The 21,963-nt window shown below is 52.4% G+C and overlaps 3 protein-coding genes and 1 long non-coding RNA gene across 7 annotated transcripts; 2 read left to right on the top strand and 2 right to left on the bottom strand.

Annotated features, from left to right (window-relative positions):
• Window positions 1-2,505: 2,505 nt before the first annotated feature.
• CUNH10orf95 (chromosome unknown C10orf95 homolog) lies at window positions 2,506-5,146 on the top strand. Its single transcript, XM_055345961.1, has 2 exons — window positions 2,506-3,741; window positions 3,896-5,146. Exon 2 carries the CDS (start codon window positions 3,915-3,917, stop codon window positions 4,572-4,574), a length of 660 nt encoding a protein of 219 aa, XP_055201936.1. The 5' UTR covers window positions 2,506-3,741; window positions 3,896-3,914; the 3' UTR covers window positions 4,575-5,146.
• Window positions 5,147-8,212: 3,066 nt separating this feature from the next.
• LOC129493601 (uncharacterized) lies at window positions 8,213-9,106 on the bottom strand. The gene is made up of 2 exons (XR_008661170.1): window positions 9,073-9,106; window positions 8,213-8,314 (listed from the first exon to the last, which is right to left on the bottom strand). It is a non-coding gene; the product is annotated as an uncharacterized LOC129493601 (long non-coding RNA).
• A 2,323-nt stretch (window positions 9,107-11,429) lies between these two features.
• On the top strand, window positions 11,430-19,034 carry CUEDC2 (CUE domain containing 2). Of its 3 annotated transcripts, none has more exons than XM_055299991.1 (9): window positions 11,430-11,567; window positions 17,063-17,149; window positions 17,497-17,640; window positions 17,734-17,795; window positions 17,884-18,011; window positions 18,097-18,279; window positions 18,412-18,473; window positions 18,555-18,615; window positions 18,699-19,034. In XM_055299991.1, the coding sequence occupies exons 2-9, from the start codon at window positions 17,076-17,078 to the stop codon at window positions 18,843-18,845; spliced, it is 861 nt and encodes a 286-aa protein (XP_055155966.1). In that variant the 5' UTR covers window positions 11,430-11,567; window positions 17,063-17,075; the 3' UTR covers window positions 18,846-19,034. The 3 variants fall into 3 exon arrangements, with proteins under 3 accessions (XP_055155966.1, XP_055155964.1, XP_055155965.1); XM_055299989.1 differs by having other exon boundaries at window positions 18,097-18,288; XM_055299990.1 differs by having other exon boundaries at window positions 11,434-11,567; window positions 17,066-17,149; window positions 18,097-18,288.
• A 112-nt stretch (window positions 19,035-19,146) lies between these two features.
• On the bottom strand, window positions 19,147-21,772 carry FBXL15 (F-box and leucine rich repeat protein 15). Of its 2 annotated transcripts, XM_055299986.1 has the most exons (5): window positions 21,717-21,772; window positions 21,143-21,273; window positions 20,818-20,971; window positions 19,993-20,498; window positions 19,147-19,481 (listed from the first exon to the last, which is right to left on the bottom strand). In XM_055299986.1, the coding sequence occupies exons 2-5, from the start codon at window positions 21,193-21,195 to the stop codon at window positions 19,292-19,294; spliced, it is 903 nt and encodes a 300-aa protein (XP_055155961.1). In that variant the 5' UTR covers window positions 21,196-21,273; window positions 21,717-21,772; the 3' UTR covers window positions 19,147-19,291. The 2 variants fall into 2 exon arrangements, with proteins under 2 accessions (XP_055155961.1, XP_055155962.1); XM_055299987.1 differs by lacking the exon at window positions 21,717-21,772 and having other exon boundaries at window positions 19,147-19,297; window positions 21,143-21,263.
• Window positions 21,773-21,963: the final 191 nt, after the last annotated feature.

Genomic DNA, 21,963 nt, shown 5'->3' with positions numbered 1-21,963 from the left:
AATTAACGAAATATGGTAATCACTTCACAATATTCATAAGTCAAATCATTTGCTGTATACCATAAACCTATACAGTGGGGTATGTCAATTATATCTCAATAAAACTGGAGGGGAAAAAAAGAATTTATTGGCTTATGTCACTTTGAAGTCCAGGGTTCAAATGAGGTCATTGGGACTTCTCTTTCTGTCCCTTGGTTTCACTTCTTTTGTGGCTCCACGTTCAAACAGGCTTTCACCTCTCCACCCAGACTGCATTTTTTCAGATTTCTGTCCAGGGGAAAGAAAGCAATTCCTTCTATCCCAAAAGAACAAAGTCCTGGACCTAGCTCCCACTGACCAACTGAGTCACCTGTCAGAGGAATGGCAGTGCAATTGATCTAGCCATAAATCACCCCTAACTTTAAGGATAGACTAGAGCCAACTCCCCCAGAACGACTTTGAGTAGATAAGGTATGGGACCCCAAAATTCTAGAAGCTGTTACTAGAGTCAAGATGAATGTTGAGAAACTCATAGTTTGGTCTTTATTTTTCCAATTTACCTGAACCACCCCCAGACTAGCAGAGGTCTTCAGCAAGCATACAGGGACCGATTATTAAAATACAGGTTTCTCACTCTCCCAGCCTCCAACTTGAGCTTGGTCTCACATGCTCCCCACCTCCCACCCAGGTGAGACTAGATCCTCATGTGGTAGCAGGTGGAGGAAAGGGCCAGTCCCATGGGGCCCAGATTGAGCTCCAGGCTAGGGTGAGGTCAGTTTATAGGAAGTCTTGGACATTCCTCAAGTGCTGGGATTTGGAGAGGGCAAAGTTATAAATAGGAATGAGGGGATGCCTGGGTGGCTCAGCGGTTGGGCATCTGCCTTTGGCTTGGGGCATGATCCCGCGGTACTGGGATTGAGTCCTACATTGGGCTCCCTGCATGGAGCCTGCTTCTCCCTCTGCCTATGTCTCTGCCTCTCTGTGTTTCTCATGAATAAATAAAATCTTAAAAAAATAGGATTGGGGAGGTAAAATTAATTTCCTATCGGCACTGTAACAAATTACCAAAAACTTAGTGGCTTAAAACAATACAAAGTTATTATCTCACAGTTCTGGAGGTTAGAAGTCTGCCTCATTAATGAAAATCAAGATATTGAGAAGAATTGTGTTCCTTTCTGGAGGCTCTAGGGAAGAATCCATTTCCTTGCCTTTTTCAGCTTCCAAAGGCTGCCTGCATTCCTTAGCTCATGACCCCCTTCTGTCTTTAAAACTAGCATCATCTGGTTCACTCTCACATAACATCGCTGACTCTCCTGCCTTCTTCCCCACATTTAAGGACCCCTGTGATTACAATGGGTCTAGCTGGATAATCCGGAATAATTTCATTTTATTTTTTAAATATTTTATTTTAAAAAATATATAAAATATTTTATTCATTTTTCATGAGACACAGAGAGAGAGAGGCAGAGACACAGGCAGAGGGAGAAGCAGGCTCCATGCAGGGAGCCCGATGTGGGATTCGATCCCAGGACTCCAGGATTACACCCTGGGCCAAAGCAGGCCACTCAACCGCTGAGCCACCCAGGGACCCCCCAGGATAAGTTCATTTTAAGGATAGCTAATTCACAACCTTAATTCCCCTTGCCAAGTAACATAAGGTATTCATAGGTTTGCAGGGATTAGGTTGTAGACATCTTAGTGGTGGAGGCCTGTCCCAACAAAGTCCTGGGACCAGTTTTTTTTTATTTTTTTTATTTCTTTATTTATTCATGAGAGACAGAGAGAGAGAAGGAGATACACAAGCAGAGAGAATAGCAGGCTCCACGCAGGGAGCCTGATGTGGGATTCGATCCAGGGACTCCAGGATCACGCCCTGGGCCGAAGGCAGATGTTCGACCCCTGAGCCACCCCGGCGTCCCAAATTTCTAAAGTGCACAGAGGATGAGGCTTCCTTCTTGGAGCTCTGGGGCAGGGAGTGGAGTGTTAAGTAGATACCCTAGACCAGTTCCAGTAGCCATCTCCACCAGGCCAATGACTCAGGTTAAGACTTGGGAGAGGAGCTCAGTCAGGAATATAAAAGTGTGACATCATCAAGGTGAGTGTGGAACTTCCCAGAGGGTAGCCGGACTTTGAGGGATGCTGAAAGGAGAACCTGTGGGAGTTACTAGTGATGCAGCTTGAATCAAGTGAAAAGGAAGGAATGTATGATGGCCTGGAAGCCAAGCAGTTAGGAGAGAGTATCAGGTTTTTGTTGTTTTTTTTTTAAGATTTTATTTATTGGGTAGCCCTGGTGGCACAGCGGTTTAGTGCCGCCTGCAGCCCGGGGTGTGATCCTGGAGACCCGGGATCGAGTCCCACATCAGGCTTCCTGCATGGAGCCTGCTTCTCCCTCTGCCTGTGTCTCTGTCCCTCTCTCTCGCTCTCTCTGAATGAACAAATAAATAAATCTTAAAAAAAAAAAAAGAACATTAAAAAAAGATTTTATTTATTCTTTTCTAAAGATTTATTTATTTATTCATGACACACACACACACACACACACACACACAGAGACATAGGCAGAGGGAGAAGCAGGCTCCATGCAGGGAGCCTGATGCAGAACTCGATCCTGGGACTCCAGGATCACGCCCTGGGCTGAAGGCAGGCGCTAAACCACTGAGCCATCCAGGCGTCCTGAGCGGGTATCAGTTTTAAGCATCCAGCAACTATTACTCACCCCAATGGGAAGGAGAGAGGTGGAAGATTGTAGCTTGCAGCCAGAGGGGACTGAAGCTTAGCCAGGGCTCCACACCTGGATGAAGCAATCTATCTGGCTTCACCCAAGTAGCTTCTGGGCTTTCACCTTAGTTGGACTGAGTTCAAATCCCACTGTGCTACCTAGACTGTGTAAACCTAGGAAAGTGGCCTAACTTCTCTGAGCCTCTGGTTCCTTATTGATTAAATGAAAATATTATCGTGTTCTTCATATGGCTATTAAGAATTAGTTCTTATGTAACACTCTATAGGATGGATTGGCTATAAGGCTAATTACCAATCATGAGTCTTGAGACAGACACAGGGCTGAATTTTGCTCTTACCATAACTAGATGTGTATGTTTGAGCAAAATACTTAACCTACATAAGCCTACAATACTGGGAGTGTTTCCTAGTCATAGAATACACTTAGCATGTACCAAATCTGAGGCAAACAGCTTCCTCCTATGTAAAGTGGAAAAAATACTAGTACCTGCTTTCTAGGGTTTATACAAACTTAAAGTTAGATGCTCATAAGTAACTTGATTCAGTGCCTAATGTAGGAGCTTCACTCAAATATTAGAACATTTGGAAGGGCTGGGAGGATGGGGTGCCGGGAACAGGTGGCTAATTGGAAAGGGCACCAAGATATCCTCAGTAAAGTAGTGGTGAGGGCATCCCTAAGCACAGGCCTCACCATTTGGGGCAGGTGGGTATGACCAGAAGTGTCACCAAGCGTAGACACAGACTAGCTGGCTTCTGGCCAGCAAAATGTGTTTCCCTTTGCCTGGAAACCGGGAGGAGTGGCTGAGGCACGGCATGGAGGAGAGCGGTGCCACTAAAAAGTGGTGAGGAGTCTGCTCTGGACCTCTCTGGCTCCCCCAAATGCTGGGGACCAGCTCCCCTGGGCTGAAGGAGACGACTGGGGAACCACCTGGGAAGAACACTTCACCGCTAAGGGCTTGAACAGGCCTTGGGTCCTTACTGCCTACTGAGAGCCTGGGGTTCGGCCCAGCCCTGGGACAAGAGGTGAGATGGAAAGTGAAAGCCTTAGGAAGAGTTCCCCAAAACCATCAGGCGCTGTGCATGGGCTCCTGCTGTGAACCAGAACTGTGGGTTACAAGGCCCCAGGGATGGGTAGTGGAGGTAGAACAAAGGGTGTCCCCACACACTCCCACTGCAGGTGTGGACCAGCTCCCAGCATGTACTCCTACAGCAGCCTGGCGCCCGGGGAAGGCATCTGGCCTCCCCTGCAGCCCCTCCCCTATGCCTACCTGACTGGCCCTCTGCTGCTGCCCCCCATCCACGCTCACAGCTTCTGCAGCCGGCCCCCCGGCCTGATCGCAGGTGAGTGGCCGGCTCCGCGGGAATACCACTGCTTCCACGGCCCAGGCGCGCCCCTGGCGGCCGCGCCGCCCTCGTGGGCCTTCCCGCAGGCCTACGCCGCGGCCCTGCGCCCGCGTTTCCCCGCTCCAGGCTGCCTGGGGCCATCGCTACGAGGGACCGCGGCGGAGGGGAGCGCGGCTGCCCGGCGCGAGGCCCCGTGGCCGGAGGGCGCCAGCCAGCAGGCCGAGCTGCGCTGGGGCCGCGTGGAGCGCGCGCTGGACCCGCGCCTCGAGCTGCCGGACCTAGTGCGCCGGGAGCTGCGGCGCGTGTACGGCACGTACCCGCGCACCGACGTGCGCGTCACCTACCGCGGCGGGCAGTTCCTGCTTCAGGCCGCGCCGCGCGTCCGCGAGCACGAGTACCGTGTGCGGAGGCGCGTGCTGCGGCCGCCCGCCAGCAGCGACAGCGGCGACAGCAGCCCGGCCGCGGAAGCGGCGGAGTGTGGCCGCCGGAGGGAGAGGAAAGGCCCGAGCTGAGGACGCCGCAGGGCCCGGCGGCCGGCCCCGTGAGCACGCGCGCGCCTCTCCCCTGCGCCCGCCGCCCCCGGCCCGCTAGTGGGGAGACCTCCGCGGCGCGCCGGCGCCGGTGCACCTGTCTGTCACCTCGCTTTTTGCTTTCGTTTTTTACCGAGCCTACTCGCCGCCCACCTGCTGCACTTCCCTAATTTCCCTCGCGTTTTTGCTGGATAGCGGGGGAAGGGCCAGAAGAGATCCAGAACATCTCGGGGCGGGTGTCCTGTTTCTCTTCCCTTCCACTCGGACTTGGGAAACGTGGGTGTGAGCTGGAAGAGGGGCGTGGGCCCTTTGTTTCGCCCGTCCCTCCTCCTCCGGGTCTTAGAAGCCTGCCCGGCACCAAGCCCCCACTTTCCCTTCCCCTCTCCTGCGTCTCACAGAGCTCCCCGAATTGCCCAAGCTCCTCCCCCAAGCGGAGGGCCCACCTCTCGGCAGATTGTAGTGAACAGTAAATAAATGAAGTCAAGTGTATGCTTCGAGATCACTTTTCTGTTTGAAGGGGTGGGGATGGGATGTTCCTCATCTCTATAATGTGAGCCTTACCTCCCTGTCTCCGCACGGGCTGCGCCGGGCTGGGCCGAGCTCCCTGCTCCAGCAGCTATTTTTCAGGGTGCCGGACGACATGCACCTAGGCCCGGCAGTGCACCAGGTCCCGCGGCCTGCCACCCACGGAGAGAGTCTTGAGGACATAAGCTCTTGTTGTAGCATGGGTGGTAGGCGTGGCTGAGGAAGGAATGCCTAAGACATAGATTTAGGGCTTTAACTGACATTTTCTAGTCTTGTAACTAGGCTTTCTGAGCCTTGGGCTCAGGTCATGATCCCTGGTCAGCATCATGCTCCCTGCTCAGCGAGTGGGGAGCCTGCTTCTCCCTCTCCCTCTGCCCCTACCCCTACACGTGCGCTCTCCCTGTCTCAAATAGATAAATAAAATCTTTAAAAAAAAAAAAAAAAAGAAAAAAATCACAGTAACAGATTATTACTACCTACTGATTAAAATAATAGCTATTACGTACATCCTAACATTAAACAAATATGAAAGGAAAGCTCTTGCTCACAGCAGGAGGAATAATGAGGTCAGAAAATCTGTCTCCAATCAGTAATAATTGATCCTGGTGAGAATCATTCATGGATACTAAAATGAACGGGTAAAAGTTTGATGAGAAACTGTCTGTTTATATAGTTTTGAAGTATGTTCCAAGAAGATATTTGTTAATTACAACGAAAAAAAAAATAGTAACCTAGTAGAATTGTAGGGAAAACTGATAGACAACACTTGAAGTGCACTGCAGTGGTTCCTCTTGAATAAAGTCTTTCTCACCATCTAATAATGAGTGTCTTGAAAATTTTTTCCTTTAACATAAAGACAGGTCGACATCATGTGCTTTATGATATATTAAACTGAGAAAACACAACATCAATTCAGCAGCAATACATAATCATGAGGAAACTTCAGATAAATGTAAACAGACAACCACAGTGGTCTTTATTGTTCAAAAATGTCAATGTCATGAAAGACAAAGGAAGGCTGAAAAGCTCTTTCAGGTCAAAGGAGACTAAGAGACATGAAAACTAAATGCAACCCATAATCCTGTGTTGGATTCTTATTTGAAAGCTGTCAGGAAGGACATTAATGGGACAAGTAGCAAGATTTGAATAAGGACTGTAGAGAAAGCAAAATGGCAAAAGGTTAACGGTGAGTCTGGAAGAAGGATAAGCAAGATTTCTTTGCAGTATTTGCAAAATTTTTGTAAGTTTAAAATACTTTCTAACTAAAAATAAAAATACTAAGAGGGCATCTGCCTTCAGCTCAGGTCATGACCCTGGGGTCCTGGGATCATGCCCCCCGCCCGCATCCAGCTCCCTGCTCAGTGGAGAGTCTGCTTGAGATTCTCTCTCCTTCTGCCCTTCCCCACTGCTCCTGCTCTCTCTCTCTCAAGTAAATAAAATCTTAAAAAAAAAAAAAGTAAATTGACTCTCTGGGTCAAAAAGTAGTAAATGTATTACATAGCTATGTCTATGTGTTAAATTTTAATCTTGGAGAACTATCTGCATGCCAGTAAGTCTCCTCAAATCCTTTTTTTTTATTTTTAAGATTTTATTTATTTATTCATAGAGAGAGAGAGAGGCAGAGACACAGGCAGAGAGAGAAGCAGGCTCCATGCAGGGAGCCCAACGTGGGACTCGATCCTGGGTCTCCAGGATTACACCCCGGACTGCAGGCGGCGCCAAACCACTGTGCCACTGGGCTGCCCCCTCAAATCCTTTTTTGAAACAAGGCAGGTTTCATCTAAATCCTGAGTTTCATGTGACATAAAGTGTGTTTTGTTATCTCCTTACTTCTCTCTCCTCTTGGGTTCAGACCTTGAAGTTTCTTAACTTCCTCCATCTCTGACAATCTGCATTGCTCACAGACATTTCTCCCCAGGGCTTCCACTTCTGCCCTAGAAATGCCCATAGGTTGCACATCAATTTACCCCCAGCCCCACTAAGGGAAGAGGGCCCCTGATTACAGGCTTTTTGAAGGAAGTACAGCAACTCATCTCAGTCCAGCATGCTGCCATACACATCTTTCCAAATCCCAGTGCTTGCTCCAGGCCCTGTGGATGTAAGGGAGCCCTGCAGGGAGCCTAGGTGCCTCCTTCTTTGATCTTTTATTTGAACTTAACCCTTAGAAGCTTAGAACTCATAAAACATCTCCCCTGCCAGGGACTTTGCTGTTCACCTGGTCCAATTCCCTCAATTTACATTATGCTGGGAATCCAAGGCCAGAGAGAAAGTGTGACTCATCCAAGGTTATCCAGAACTCCTGGATCTCAGCAGGGCTTGGGCCACCAAACTCTGGCCTCCTCCTGGTTTTGCCCCACCCTTACCTGACCCTGGCATCTGGTCTGGAGCCATTCACTCAATAAACTCTGGCTGACTAATTTTAAGCCTTATCCTACCTCCCAGTGGGGTAGCTCACTCACATTCTATTTAAGGGAATATAATAAGAATCATAATAAACTCACACACTTAACTGAGAACTTACTGTGTGTAGGTACTATGTAAAAGCCCTGAACAGAAACTATCAAATCATTTAAGCCTCACAAAACTTTGATGTCCATATAATTATTTTTGCCATTTACTGAGGAGGAAACTGAGGCCTATAGGGACGACAGCTTGCCAAGGTCCCACATGGATAATGCATCTGGGAAATCTGTATCTTAATTTTTAGGCCAAACTGCCTCTTCATACACTAGCCACACTTAGCAAAATGCAAGCAATATTTACTGAATAGCTATGAAGTGCAAAACACTGGACTAGATGTTATGGAGCTCATGAATGAGCAAGCCCCTCTAGAGAGGAGTATAGAAGATTTGCAGGAGATCATCTGCACTGTTGGGAAGTTGAGGCAGGCTTATTTGAAGAGGCATCTGAGAGAGACTTTGAAGGATGTATAGGATCCCAACAGACAGTGATGGGAAAGAGGTGTCCCAAGAAGAACTGAGGAGGGTTCAGCATGAGTAAAAGCAGCAGGAGCAGGGAGCAACGGGGGTTTCATTAGAGGGCAGGTTATGAACAGGAGCAAGGGAATCTCCGGCTTGAAAGCTAAGTGGAAGCCATACAGTGAAAGACTTTAATGACAAAGGGGCTTGGGGGAGCCATTGAGGTCTTTGAGCAGAAGGGTAGCTCAAGTTGAAGTTATTAAAAGATCTGGCTGGTGCCTGGAGGAAAGCAAAATGGCAAAAGGTTAGAATACTGTGAGCCCAAGCCAGCAGCTTCCCCATGGCCTCCATATTGACGGTAGAGCACAGCCGGGCACCAGAACTGAGTCCCTAGGCTGTTTGCTCAAGCTCACAGCCTATGGAATTCAGTTCTCAGAGCCAGGTGGCCAGTGTTCTCTCAGCCTTGATACTTCCCCTCCTGTGTTCTCTTCTGTGAATTCCTCCCATTCTCATGGTGGGTCAGAGGAGGAACCTGTGATCTCAAGATTCCTCCTATCCCAGAGAGGGTCTGAGCTTACAGCTGAAAAACAGGGCTCATCCCCAGGGAAAGGGGCAAGGGCTTTCTAAATTCCAATAAGATTGATACAGGATATGAGAAGGACTCAGGGCCATGGCAGGGATTCCATGAGTACTGTGGAATCACTTCTTGTCCAGATGTGCTCGTGGTGGGGCCAGAAGTGGAGAGGTACTCCAGGGGGAATTGGGGGCTGGGAGAGAGCCAGAATATGTACACCGAGGAGGGCATCTCTCAGGAAACTGGGAGGCTTCCTGAGCCAAAGGGGACCCCTAAAATATGAATCCCCCAAATTCCCTGAAACACACTTTCACTTCTGGAGAGTTAAACTGAGGGATGGGTGCTCTTCCCCTTCACCAGGCAGAGCTGCAGCCTATCCCTGGAGAGGGAAAGGCAAGCCTGCAAGCTCAGGAGCCACCCTACCCCCACCCTGCTTGAGTTGTGAGCAAGGGCCCACACTTACCCATGAAGCCTCCTCTCTTGCTCCTAAGGCTGGATCTGCAGTGATGCTCTTAGAGAATGCTCCTTAAATAGGCCCCCTCCCTGCCCCAGCCAACTCCCACCCCCGCCCCATCCTGGCTCTTCTGAGAAAGGAGGAAGGTGTGGGAGGGCTGGGCACCTTGCCCAGAGAGCCCTTTCTGACCTCAAGCAAGAGCAGGGACCCCCTCCCTTCTCCCCATCCTTTTGAAGTGTCCCCTTCCTCACCTCAGTCTCTGAGTCCCTCCCACCTGTTGAGACCAGCCAGCTGGGCTTTATCACTGCCCTTAAGGCCTGGGAAATCAGCCCTTTATGCCTAATTCAAGCCCAATTCCTCATTCTGGGGTTGGAAGATGGGGAATTGATGTGCTAGGCGAAGCTTCAGCATAGGCTTCTAGCTTTTCCCTTCAGCGGAGGTGGCCTAGGCTGCAAAACCCACTTGAGGGGATGGGAAAAGAGGGGTCATTATGTCACCTTCCTTCACCCCATGTAGCTTCTAGCAGCACCCGAAGGGCAGGTGGAGTCTGTTCCCATCTTGGGGATGGAGAGACTGAGACCTGAGGGGACAGAAAATCAGGGGCTTGAGGTCCAGCCAGCTGTGGAATGCCTAGCAGGACAAATGTCCCTGAGCCCCTTCCTTACAGTTTATGTGTATCCTCGTGTCGGTGGCAGTCCCTTTCCTCTGCCTGCCTTCTGTCCTCTGACCCCAGAACCAAACCCCTGCTGCACAGAATTGGGACCCTTCCGGATTTGAACTAGGAATCAAAGGGCTCCCCCTAAGAGGTCTTTCCCATCATCCTTCTCCCAAAGCTCTGGAAGTTCTTTCTGATGATATCTAGCGACATCCACTGCCAGCCAAGAAACAGGCCAGAGGGGTGGGGGAAAGGCACACAGGGATGGCTGCAGGGATCTCGGGCCAGAATTAGGGACAGCTCTACTGAGGAAACCTGAAAGTTCCCGTAATGGGGGTGGTAGGGAGAGAAGAGTCATCAGCATTGTGCAATGAAGCGGGAGGAGATGGGGTGGCAGGGAGGGGGTGGAGGGAGGGATGGCCAAGCCTTTAAAAGGCTGGTAGAGGCTGGGGCTGATGGAACTGCCCATCACCCCCCTTCCCAGGGGCCAGCCTAGCCAGAGTTCAAAGTTGCTGTCTCTCCACCTCTCATTAACCCTAGCAGCGCCAGGCTGGCAGCGGCGGTGTTTTTATGGGAGACGCGATGCCAAACGCGCCAAACGCGCTCCCTCCTTCCTTCCTCCCCTTTCCTGCCCTCTTCCCTCCAGCCGTGAATGTTCTGCTCTTTGAGGCCAGGACCCTGGTGGGGGGAGGTGGAAGCCTGCAGCAAGGGAAGAGGGAGCAGTGAACCCCGCTTTCTCCATATTTTGGCACTACCTCAGCCCTTAGGGAATAAGAGAGGATGGGACTTTCTACCTTGGACCATGAGCTCCTGAAGGCAAGGACAGTCGCTGAGTAGCCAGCACCTTATGAGAGGCTCATCCCTGCTGATTGGGGATGGGCTAGCTCACCCTGGAAGAGAACTCTTTCCTTTCTGACCCCCAGCGGGAGTCCTGGGAAGGAATGGCTGTGGGTCTCCTCAGAGGATGGCACCTGGAAGCGGAGGCAGCAGGAACAGAAAGAAGCAGATGAGGCCTTGCTGGGTCCTGGAAGTCAATGGTCTTGTCCTAAATGAGAGGTCCTGCCAACACCGGCATGAAGGTCTTGGGTGTAGGCATGGTCTTTAGACTGTCCTGGATTTGGGCTCAGGTCGACCGCCCCTTCCCCGCCCCAGCATCTGCTCCCCTCTACCCCTACCCAAAAGAGGCTCCTCAGTCCCAAGACCCAGACGGCATAACCCACACTAATCTTGGGGGAGACATCACTGTTAAGGGAAGGCAAAGGGGACAGGTATGGTGGGGAAGTCATCACCTAAAAAGTTGACTGGATGATGGACCTCGAGCCTAGACTGGACTTAAAGGGGGAGAGACACTGGGATTTGGGAAGAGCACCGGATTCTGGGTGTAGGGGCCACCAGATCCAATCAGGGAGCCAGGTCTGTGGAAAGACCGCAGAGACAGGGAGTGAGGAGGAAGCTACAGGACTTGAGGGCGGAGATTTGGGGGCAAGGAAGGCGGACGGGAAGACAATGGTTCTCGGGAAGAAAGGTTCTCGGTCTTTCGCAGCTGATAAGGAACCAGGCGGGGTTACGGTCAGCCGTTGAGACTCCACCCACTGGCGGGACCCACGCCGAATTCCTCCCAACCCGCAACAAACATGGCCGCTGCGGGAGCCTGTCCAAAACCCCGAGACAAACGAGCGCGGGCCCAGAAACCCCGCCCGGTTGTGGGCACTTGCCCTTCTTAAAAATGGCTACCACAGCGCTTCTGAAAGAGAACCGCTCTGGGCCTCGCCTTTGATCTCGTTGGTGGGGCTGGGGGATGAGAGCTGCACCGCGCGGGACAAGTCGCAGGCGGCGCCCGTCGGAGCAGGTGATTTTCCCCTCCGGCCCCCGGCCCAGGGCTAGGAGAGTCGCGGAGAACGCTGCTAACCCAGGGTACCGGTCCTGTGTGTGTCCCCATGGCACTCCCTGGGGCCCCTCGGCCCCCCATCTCTGATTCTCGCCCTGGCCTGTATCAAGGCACATCCCAGCTTCCTCAGGCCTCTCTAGTTCTGTTTCCCCAGGGCTGCAGCCGCATCCCGGCTCCCCCGGGCCCACTGTTCCGGACCCTTATGGGTACCCCGCTAGCTTGTTGTGAGAGCTCCGCTTCAGGGGTGGACCAAGACCGCGGTCCCACTTCCTGTGCACCCCACTATCCCCGTTTGTGCTCCCGCCTGACTTTGGATGCCAGAATCCCTTGTAGCCCTCAGTGTCCTTGGCGCCTCTAAGACTTGACTTGGAGAACAGGGGCAATGATGTCCTCTGGAACCCGTGTTATGGGACTAGAGGGCCCCAGGAGCTGGGCTTCATAGCGGCTGAGAAAGCAGTGAAGACCTACGTGCTAGACCCTCTGAATGCCCACACTGCTTCCCAGGACTCCTCACATGGCCTTCTGCTTTCTCTCCACCTTGAGCACCTCCCCACCCCCAAGGGAACAACGGTGCTCCTTCCCCGAGCCTCACTTAAATTTTTCCAGAGGGTCTGTTTTGGGCATGGGAGAGTCCAAGGTTGTGCCTGGTCCTGGAGAGCTCTCAGGCCACCTGGGGGCAGTGAGGGTGGGGTAGCCAGCGTTGGCTACAGGGAGAAAGTAAGTCCTGCAGAATGAGGCAGAGGGAAAGACTTTCTGAGTGGGGGAGAAGGGTGTAAGCAAGGATCCTGAGGCAGGCAGGTGGGCCAGCTAGGCAAGATAGGAGGATCGGCACATGGGCCTGAACTATATCGTTTACTTCATGAGAGGTGGTGTAGCCTAGTGGTTACCAGTAAGGGAGGGTCCTGAAGCCAGACTGCTTAGATGTAAATGTGCCATTAACTTACTGTGTGACCTTGGGCAAGTTACTTAACCTTTCGGTGTCTCCATTTCTTTTTGGGTAAAATGGGTTAGTATAATAATATTAGTATCTATATTTTAGGGTTATTGTGAGGATTGGGTGAGTTAATAGCTATAAAATACATAGAACTATTATTACCATTATCAGAGGTATTTATTTATTTTTAAAGATTTTATTTATTTCACGAGAGACACACAGTGAGAGGCAGAGACACAGGCAGAGAGAGAAGCAGACTCCATGCAGGGAGCCCGATGTGGGACTCCATCCCTGGATTCTGGGATCATGCCCTGAGCCAAAGGCAGATGCTCAACCTCTGAGCCACCCAGGTGTCCCTATCAGAGGTATTTAAACAGGACTCATGACAGGATGACAATCACATTCCATGGACACCACTAACCAGTAAGCCCTGATTTGAGCCTCAAGGAAGTAATGGAGCTTTGTAGACTACATCCAGAATTTGGAAAGTCTCATGAAAACCATGTTCTTACCCTGGAGAAGGCTGGCTGCTTAGGCTCCAGCTTCCCTAACTCGGGGACTGTGGAGGAGAAATATTAGTAATAAGAAGCCTCTGGGCAGGAAAGCAATGCTGAGGAAGGCTAGAGGGATGGAGAAAGGTAAAAGAAAGAAAGAAGTGCACAGCAAGCTTTAAAGGCTGGGTAAAATTTGGGCAGCCCCAGAATAGAAGGGGGGGGTGTGTTGCCTTAGGAGACAAGCTAAAGCAAAAGCTTAGGGGAGGAAGACTTTCTTTGGGGGAGCAAAGAAGGAGAAACTAAGGAGTTTCCCAATAACTCCCTGGCCCTCAGACCTTGATTAGAAACCAAGAGGCATCAAACACATCCCTGAACACTTCCTCCCTAGAAACTAGATTTTCTTGCAGCAACGTTTGTCCCAGCAGAGGTTTCCAGGCAACTGACAGCAGCCAGGATTTGATATAACCCCGGCTATGGGATCCCTGGATGGCACAGCGGTTTAGTGCCTGTCTTTGGCCCAGGGCGCGATCCTGGAGACCCAGGATCGAGTCCCACGTCTGGCTCCCTGCATGGAGCCTGTTTCTCCCTCTGCCTGTGTCTCTGCCTCTCTCTCTGTGTGTGACTCTCATAAATAAATAAAAATTAAAAAAAAAAAAAAACGGGCTGGGTGTAGGTCTCTGTAGAGGGCTGACCTCTTGGGGGAACTGCATAATAGTATCTGGCATGCCTGGTCTGAGCAGTTTTTTTTTTTTTTTAAAGATTTTACTCATTTTATTTATTCATGAGAGACAGAGACACAGGCAGAGGGAGAAGCAGGCTCCATGCAGGGAGCCTAATGTGGGACTTGAGCCTGTTGTGGGACTTGATCCCGGGTCTCCAGGATCAGGCCCCCGGCTGAAGGCGGCACTAAACTGCTGAGCCACCCAGGCTGCCCTGAGCAGTTCTGCTCCTCTCCAGGGCCCATGCTAGGGTCTGGAGCAAGAGGCAGCCATCTCCCCACACACACACAATAAGCTAGGGCTTCTTAGTCTTGCTGTTCAAAATGACTCCTGTGCTGTCATAGCAACACTATATTGCTACTCAGGGGACTGAGGAACTGTGATCATAGATTGTAGCTCTGTCTCAACCCGCTTGAGTCTTGAGAGCCCCCCCATCCCTTGGAATATACACTCAGCTAGGTGACCTGGATTTAAATCTTAACTACCACAGCCCAGCCAAGTGATGTTGGACAAATCATTATACTCACAGAGCTTCAGTTCATTTGTAAAGCGAGGAGTAACTATTTGCTGAGTATCCTACTTCACGCGATACCGAGTGAACAAGCCAGGAGTGTAGTCCCTGTCCTCATGAAACAACTAGAAGAAACATTAAACATTGCCCAAATAATTGCTTAATTATAGCTATGAAAGGTACTGTGAAATAAGTGAAAGCACAGTCCGCAAGGAGGGTGTAAGATGGAGGGGACCAAAGCAATTCTCAAGGGTCAAGGGCAGTGTCCCTTGGGGAAGAAAATTGTAAATTGAGACCCTACAAGTGAGAAGGTGTTAGACAAGTGAAGGGGTGGAGGTGGAAGGTTGTCCAGGCAAGGGAAACAATTTGTGCAAGGGCCGTTGCCATGAAAGAGCTTGAATGTTGGCAAACTGAAAGAAAGCCAGGGTGGAGGGGAGTGATCCAGGGAGGATGTGGTACACGGTGAGGCTGGAGAGATGCAGGGGTAAGGAACTGAAGGGCACAAAAATAATCTGGGCTAATCAGAAGGGAAGGGGGAAGTCAGTGATAGATTTTAAGTAGGAAAAACATGATTTTTGTACAGATAATGTAATCATGATCTTTATAAAGAATAGGTTCTTGGGGGAAAGATGGTAGTAAGGGGAAGGGTTAGGAGGCTCTGGCAGTGAAGGCAAGAAGTGGAGCAGAATGGGAGGAGAGATGGAGAGAAGCACATGGGTTGAAAGGTGATGGTCAGGGTTTGGTGACTGGATGTGGGAAGGCCTGGAAGGGATAGGATGCTGTCAGGATAATTCTCAGACTTGCAGGGAGAACAGCTGGGTAGGTGCACGTGCATTTACTGATGACAGCCTTGGAGGAGCAAAGAAGTTGGAAGAATGTCAGTTTGGGACATATTAAGTCACCCACATGGAGGTGTCAGTGAGGAAGGTATGCAAATGTGTAGCTCAGAGGAGGGTACTGTGCTAGAGGATTTGGGGATTAGTGACATAGAGTTGGTTCATAAAGATGTGGGCCCAGATTAGAGATGGGGTGCAGAGCAAGGAGAAAGGAAGAACAGCTTTGAGCCTGAGCTTTCCTGCTGGCAGAAGAGAGGGGGACAGGGAAGGGAGCCCAGGAAGAGATGGTTGGAGAAAGAGAGTGTGATGCCTCAGAAGCCAACACTGATACTGCTTGAAAAGGCAAATATTAGGTGAAACCATAAGAAATAGCCTTTTCTCTCTTTTTCTTCTTTCCTTCTTTTCCTCCTTCCCTCTGTCCCTTCCTTCCTTCCTGTAGAACAAAACCAGGCCGTATTGGCACGCTTATATAGTTCAACCTAATTAGACCAAAACCTAAAAAAGTAACTCATGACCTTGGACTGAGAAATTTTGGTAGAGATATTGGAGCAGAAGCCAGATGAGCTGGGGAGAATGTATAGAAAGGAGACTAATAAGGGAATAGAATCGACAGGATTGGATTGGCTGAGTGCAGAGATGGGGTTGAAAGAGGGTGAAATCAAGGGTAATTCCAAAGTTTCAGGTTTGGCTGCTGAGTGAGTGGTCGGGTGAAATAGGAGGGGGCATGTACACCGATCATGAAAATATTATGACTGTAGGGTAGGTGGAATTTGAGATACCTCTGAGACTTCTGAGTGGGATGATGAGCTGACATTTGGACCTGTGGGAGTGGAGCCATTCATTACCATCTTTGTGTTCCTGACTCCCACATATAGACCGTTGAGAGTCAAAAGCATGTAGATAGGAATGAGATAGGCCAATGAGTATTTATTGAACATCTACTAAGTACAAGCATTTTGGTGCTGGGGTTACACCAATGAATAAGATAAAGTCCCCCTGCACTTTAGAGCTTACAGTCTATGAGGGAGGTGAGACAATAGGCAAACATAAAATAACATTAAGCTGTAGTAAGTACTATATAGAAAATAAAGCAGGGTAAGAGATTAGGAGTATAAGAAATACCTATTTTTGGTAGGTTAGTCAGGGAAGGTCTCTCTCAGAAGGAAACATTTGAGCAGAGCATAAGAGGAGGTGAGGGGATGAACCATGTGGATATTGGAGAAGACAGGAAGAAGCTGGGGAAGTTTGAGGACTAGCAAAGAGACTGGTGAGGCAGGAGTGGAATGAGTGATGAGGGTGGAGAGGCAGGCAAAGGCCAGATCTTGTAGGGCTCCATTGGCTTTGGGAAGAAGGATGGAAAGTGCCTTGTAGATAGCTCCAAGCTGCTGGATTGGGCAGGAAGAGAGAATTTCTGAAAGACTTCCCCTTCCATCAGAGCCCCATATCCAGAAAAGCCCCTTTGTGCAGTGGGTGGGCGGCCCATTCTGGCCGAGGGAAGGCTGTGCTTGGTCCTGAGGCCTGCTTCTTGGGGTGGCTGGACAATGGGCCCCTTGTGGTTGAACCTGAGGGCCAAGTGACCCTCTCAATGATGGGATTCCTCAGCCAGGAGGCATGTGACCCCAAGACCTTGGCTTCTTGCCAGAGGGTCTGGGCCTGCTGCTTGCGAATGGGGTGGCGGCGAGATGGGAGAGGTTGGGGGAAGGGAGAGGGGACCACTGTGGAGGCCTTCTCCTGAGACAGGACAGAGCCCTCTCAGGCTAAAGGAGGTGGAAAGATGGGCAGGGAGGGGGCTGTAGCTCTGCTTGAAGGAGCAGGGGAAGGCTGCAGAGTTGGAAGCTATGGACAACATCAACAAGTGTTTTCCACAGCAGGACACAAGGGAGGAACTGGCTGCCCCTGGGCCTTAGTGGGTAGGGGCAGACAGAAGAGGGCCTGACAAACCTACATCTTCTCTCCTTCCAGAAGAGGAGAGAGCATGGAGCTGGAGAGGATTGTCAGTGCAGCCCTCCTTGCCTTCGTCCAGACGCACCTCCCAGAGGCTGACCTCAGGTAGAAGCAGCTCTCCTAGAAAGATCATGCTAGTGTCAGGGTTGGAGCTGATAGGCAGCATATGGGGCCCTGGGCAGACTAATGTGGGAAGCCCTCAGTTCTAATCCTAAGGTGGAAAAGAGCTGATTCTGATTTGCTGGTATGGCCTTACATCTTAACCTGTCTCTGTCACCTTGCTGGACAGATGGGAAACCAAAGCTCTGTGGCAGGGTGGGTTACTTTCTGGCTTCAAGGCTTGAAGTCTGGCTCATTGACCCAGTGAAGCTGAGAACTTGAGTCTCAGGCTAAGTGGGGGTGCTGGAAGTACTGGTGTCCTACCCAGGGCTTGTTTTGTCCCCTTCCTGCAGCGGCTTGGATGAGGTCATCTTCTCCTATGTGCTTGGGGTCCTGGAGGATCTGGGCCCCTCTGGACCATCAGAAGAGAACTTCGATATGGAGGCTTTCACTGAGATGATGGAGGCCTATGTGCCTGGCTTTGCTCACATCCCAAGGTGGGAGCTGGCTGGGGGGCAAAGAGGGGGTGGAGGACTGGCTGATTGTGGAAGGTGGGCAGAGTTGTCCTCTTAATCACTTTGTCTTTTCAGGGGTACAATAGGGGACATGATGCAGAAGCTCTCAGGGCAGTTGAGTGGTGCCAGGAACAAAGGTGAGTTTGGGGACTGGGCACTTGGATGATTCATAACACCCACCCCCCAAAGCCCTGGCAAACCTGATACTCAATCTGCTTCCTTAAGAGAACCTGCAACCACAGGGCTCTGAGGTCCAAGGTCAGGTACCCATCTCCCCAGAGCCCCTGCAACGGCCTGAAAAGCTCAAAGAAGAGACTAGGGCTTCTACTGCTGCTGGAGACACCCAGGATGAGGTACTGGTAGAGGAGGGTACTGGTGAGAGAGTTAGGGGCCAGGAAAGAAGGAAGTACTGCTTCTTGTCAACATCTATGCCCACAGGCAGCTGGTGCTCAGGAGGAGCTGCTGCCGGGGGTGGATGTACTCCTGGAGGTGTTCCCTACCTGTTCAGTGGAGCAGGCCCAGTGGGTGCTGGCCAAAGCTCGAGGAGATTTGGAAGAAGCCGTGCAGATGCTTGTAGAGGGGAAGGAGGAGGGGCCTCCAGCCTGGGATGGCCCCAACCAGGTATCCTCTGCGAGACATCCCCCTCAACCCAAATCACCTTTTCCACCTTAGTGTTAAGCCCCTGCCCCTAGCCTATCCCTGTCTGCTTCTGCTGGTGCCCTAGGGTTTAGACTAGGCTTCCCTTCTCTGCAGGACCTGCCCAGGCGACTCAGAGGCCCCCAAAAGGATGAACTGAAGTCCTTCATCCTGCAGAAGTGAGTCTGGGCTGGGCTGGGCTAGACCCTTAGAGGGTCTTCCCAGGGTGGCAGGAGCTTCACCCAGCCAGTTTTTGGCAGGTACATGATGGTGGATAGTGCAGAGGATCAGAAGATTCATCGGCCCATGGCTCCCAGGGAGGTGAGAGGGTTATGGCTGCTAGAGGTGTGGAGCGGGTGGACTGTTACCTGGTTTCTGCTGCTCACTACCCAATTGCCTGACAGGCCCCCAAGAAGCTGATCCGGTACATCGACAACCAAGTAGTAAGCACCAAAGGGGAGCGATTCAAAGATGTGCGGAATCCTGAGGCCGAGGAGATGAAGGCCACATACATCAACCTCAAGCCAGCCAGAAAGTACCGCTTCCACTAAGGCATTCACCAGACTCTGCCGGAGCCTTCTAGGCTCAGATCCCAGAGGGATGCAGGAGCCCTACACCCCCCACACAGGGCCCGCCCTAACTCCTGTCCCCCTTCTCCACTCTGCTTTCCAATTTCTTGCCCCACAGTGTTGACCTCCTCTTGGAGCTGCCCACGGGCATAGTAAAGGTGGCCCCAGGAAGGTGTGAGTGCATTCTGGTCATTTCTGCTCAGAACTGGGGTGCTGGGGTACTGTGTCTGACTTGTCTCCCAGTTTCATATCCCTTATCTCCAACAGGGCAGCAGCGCCAGGCAAGAGGGGGTAAAAAGCTCTTTATTTGAAGCTCCAGGGTGGGGCAGGGCATCCACCTCTATCCAGAGGCTCCCACGGTCCAGTTTCCCTATAGTTCATAGTCAGGCCCCGCCACGCAGTCCAGCTGTGCCCCATTCGCAGGCAAGTCAGACCTGCAGGTTGACAAAGGGTGCAAAGCCTGCCATGTCCTGCAGCAGCACCAGGGCCTGATGCAGCGGCGGCTCCACGTCGATGTCCACGCCGCGCTTCCGCAAGCGGCTCAGGCTGGGCTCGGCCACATGGTGGCAGTGCCGCACCCGCAGCGAGCGCAGGGCCGGGCAGTACTCGGCCAAAGTCCTGGGGGAGGAGCCGGGTGAGGCTAGGGGCCAGGAGCCGCCTCGCCCGCGGTGGGGGAGCCAGCCAAGCCCCTGTCTCCCTCAAACTCAGCATACTTTTTCCCTCCATAAACGAGGGAGGGGGCCAAATGGAGTCATACATTCAATGTCTCCCGTGAAACCGAGACTTCCTCCTGCCTCTTAAAGGGGAGAACTGCTCCTCAGCTCCGCCCAGGATTTCAAGGTTTTCCTCTTGTTGAAGAAAAGCCAGAAATCTGACTGTGAAATCTGCCAATGTGTAAATACTGGTTCAAAAGTTGTTTTTTTGTTTGTTTGTTTTGTTTTTGTTTTACTATGGGCTCTATGGACTAGGCAATCTTAGAGGCCTTTCCTGGTCTGAATGGGGGTGCCGTGGTAGCAGAGAAATCCAGACACCACAGTTTTGCCTTTCGACAGCTACAGCCCGCCCCTAACCCAGAAGTTAAGTGATTGTTTTCTTCCCAACCCACCGATCCCATGCCATGCCCAGGCACCTGACGCCGTCGCTCCCGACGCGGAGGCAGCCGGTTAGGTCGAGGTGCTCGAGTTCCGGGCAGTTCCGAGCCAACTCCTGGACGGCGGCGTCCCCCACATTGGCGTTGACTGCCAGCGAGAGGCTGCGGAGGCCCGCGCCGCGCCTCTGCGCCAGGTATACGATGGCCTCATCCTTGAGCTGACGGCAGGCGGTGAGGTCCAGCTCCTCAAGCGCCGGACAGCGGTCGGCGAGGCCGCGCAGCGCCAGGCCATCTACCCAGTCACAGTGCGCGAGCGAAAGGCGCTGCAGGCGGGGGCAGCCCTCCGCCAGCGCCCCCAGCGCGCGGCGGCTCAGTTGCCCGCAGCCGGCCAGCGCCACGCTCCGCAGCTGTGGATTCCGCGTCAGCACCGGCACCAGATCCTCGTCCGACAGCCATTCGTGACACGGCGCCAGCGCCAGCTCCTGCAGCCCCTCAGCGTCCCGCAGCAGCCAGGCCAAGGCGGCCCGCGGGATCTGCGGTCCCACCTGCGGGCAGGGAGGCACCTCGACTCTCAGCTGGTCCCGGGGGCGGGGCGGGTGCCGCCTCTCCGCACCTGAAGCGTTCTTTCCCGGGGCAACCCGCCCTCGGGGCTTGCCATCTGCTCTCCCAGGAGAGATCCCAAGTGCCTACAGAGTTGATACCCGGTACTGCCCTTTGAGAGTACTTCCCGCAGGGGGGCTCGCTTCCCGGGCATTCCTGTAGGCCCGGGAGGACGGGTAAGGGTAGACAGCTGGGCTGGGGGCTGGGCTGGAGGCGGGGCGGGGGCGGTACCCAGACGAGGCGGGGCTCTGGCCCCCGGCTCACCTGAGCGGCGTCGAAGCGGCGCAGCCCGGCCAGGTGCAGCTGCACTAGCGCCCGGAAGGCCCGGCTGACGCGCTGCAGCCGGAGCAGCTGGCGCAGCGGCACCCGGCTCAGGATGTGTGGGAGCAGCACGTCTTCCCAAGGCAGGTCCAGGAGCCTGCGGGTAAAGGGGCGGTGGCGGTGGCGTCCCGGGCCGCTATCACCTGCGAGTCCGCCTCGGTTATGTTTCTGCGCCCGGGCTCCTAAGAACGGCCCCCAGACACGGCCCAATTCAGCTCCCCTCCCCTTGGTCCTTCTTCCCTTTCTCGGCCCCTCCGGTGCTCGGTACCTGACGGCTCCCGGCTCTTGCTCCCCTCCGGACGGCTCCATCGGTGGCTCCATCGGCTGCCTATTGCGCGTGCGCAGTAAGGTCTTCTCGCTTTGGCCGTGGAGCGGCCTCAGCGAATCCGCCTCCTTGGGCTGCAGAGACAGACCGATTCAATCGAGTGCGGTCTCACTGAGGATCCTATCTGAAAGCGTTCCGGATGGATCTCGAAACTGAGAGCGGAACAGACAGATGGCGTAACATCAGATCTCGCTTTCTCGGCTACAGGGCTTGAGAACTGAAGCTGGAGAACGCGATGGTGCAGAAGAGACTGGCTGTTTTTTCGTCTTGGGCCAGGGGCCGCCTCTGAGTGAAGTGGTGATGGGAGGAGCAGGCAAAGCCAAACGCAGAAGGGGCGGAGCCAAGACTCCAAGGTTCTGGGCCTACCCTCTGCCCTCTGATCGCGCTTAGCGACTTTGAAAAATGGGGAGAAACTATCCAGGCTTTTACTCTCTGGCACGTAGTAGGTGCCCAATAATTGTTGAATGAATCGAATGGGCGAAGCTAGAAGTATTCTTCCTTCATCAAGCAAACTTACCCAAACCTCTCATTCCTGGTTAGTTGTGAAGTACAGAGCTGTCCAGCCCCGTCCACTCCCAGAAGATTTGGAATGGGTTTGCACCTCGAGGGGAGAGACATAGAAGGAGCTAAGAAGGACTGTCTCTCCAGCTGGGTCCTTATCTTCTCCCCAGGAGGTCTAGAGTCCTGAGAAGAATGAGTGCTCAACCCAGCCCACCAGGACTACCACTCCTCGGTTGACCTGGGGATTTAGTTGTGGGATTTGG

This window comes from Nyctereutes procyonoides, unplaced genomic scaffold (genome assembly GCF_905146905.1).
Source record: "Nyctereutes procyonoides isolate TBG_1078 unplaced genomic scaffold, NYPRO_anot_genome, whole genome shotgun sequence".
In the NCBI taxonomy this organism is placed as follows: domain Eukaryota; kingdom Metazoa; phylum Chordata; class Mammalia; order Carnivora; family Canidae; genus Nyctereutes; species Nyctereutes procyonoides.
This window is presented reverse-complemented; position numbering and strand designations above follow the sequence as displayed.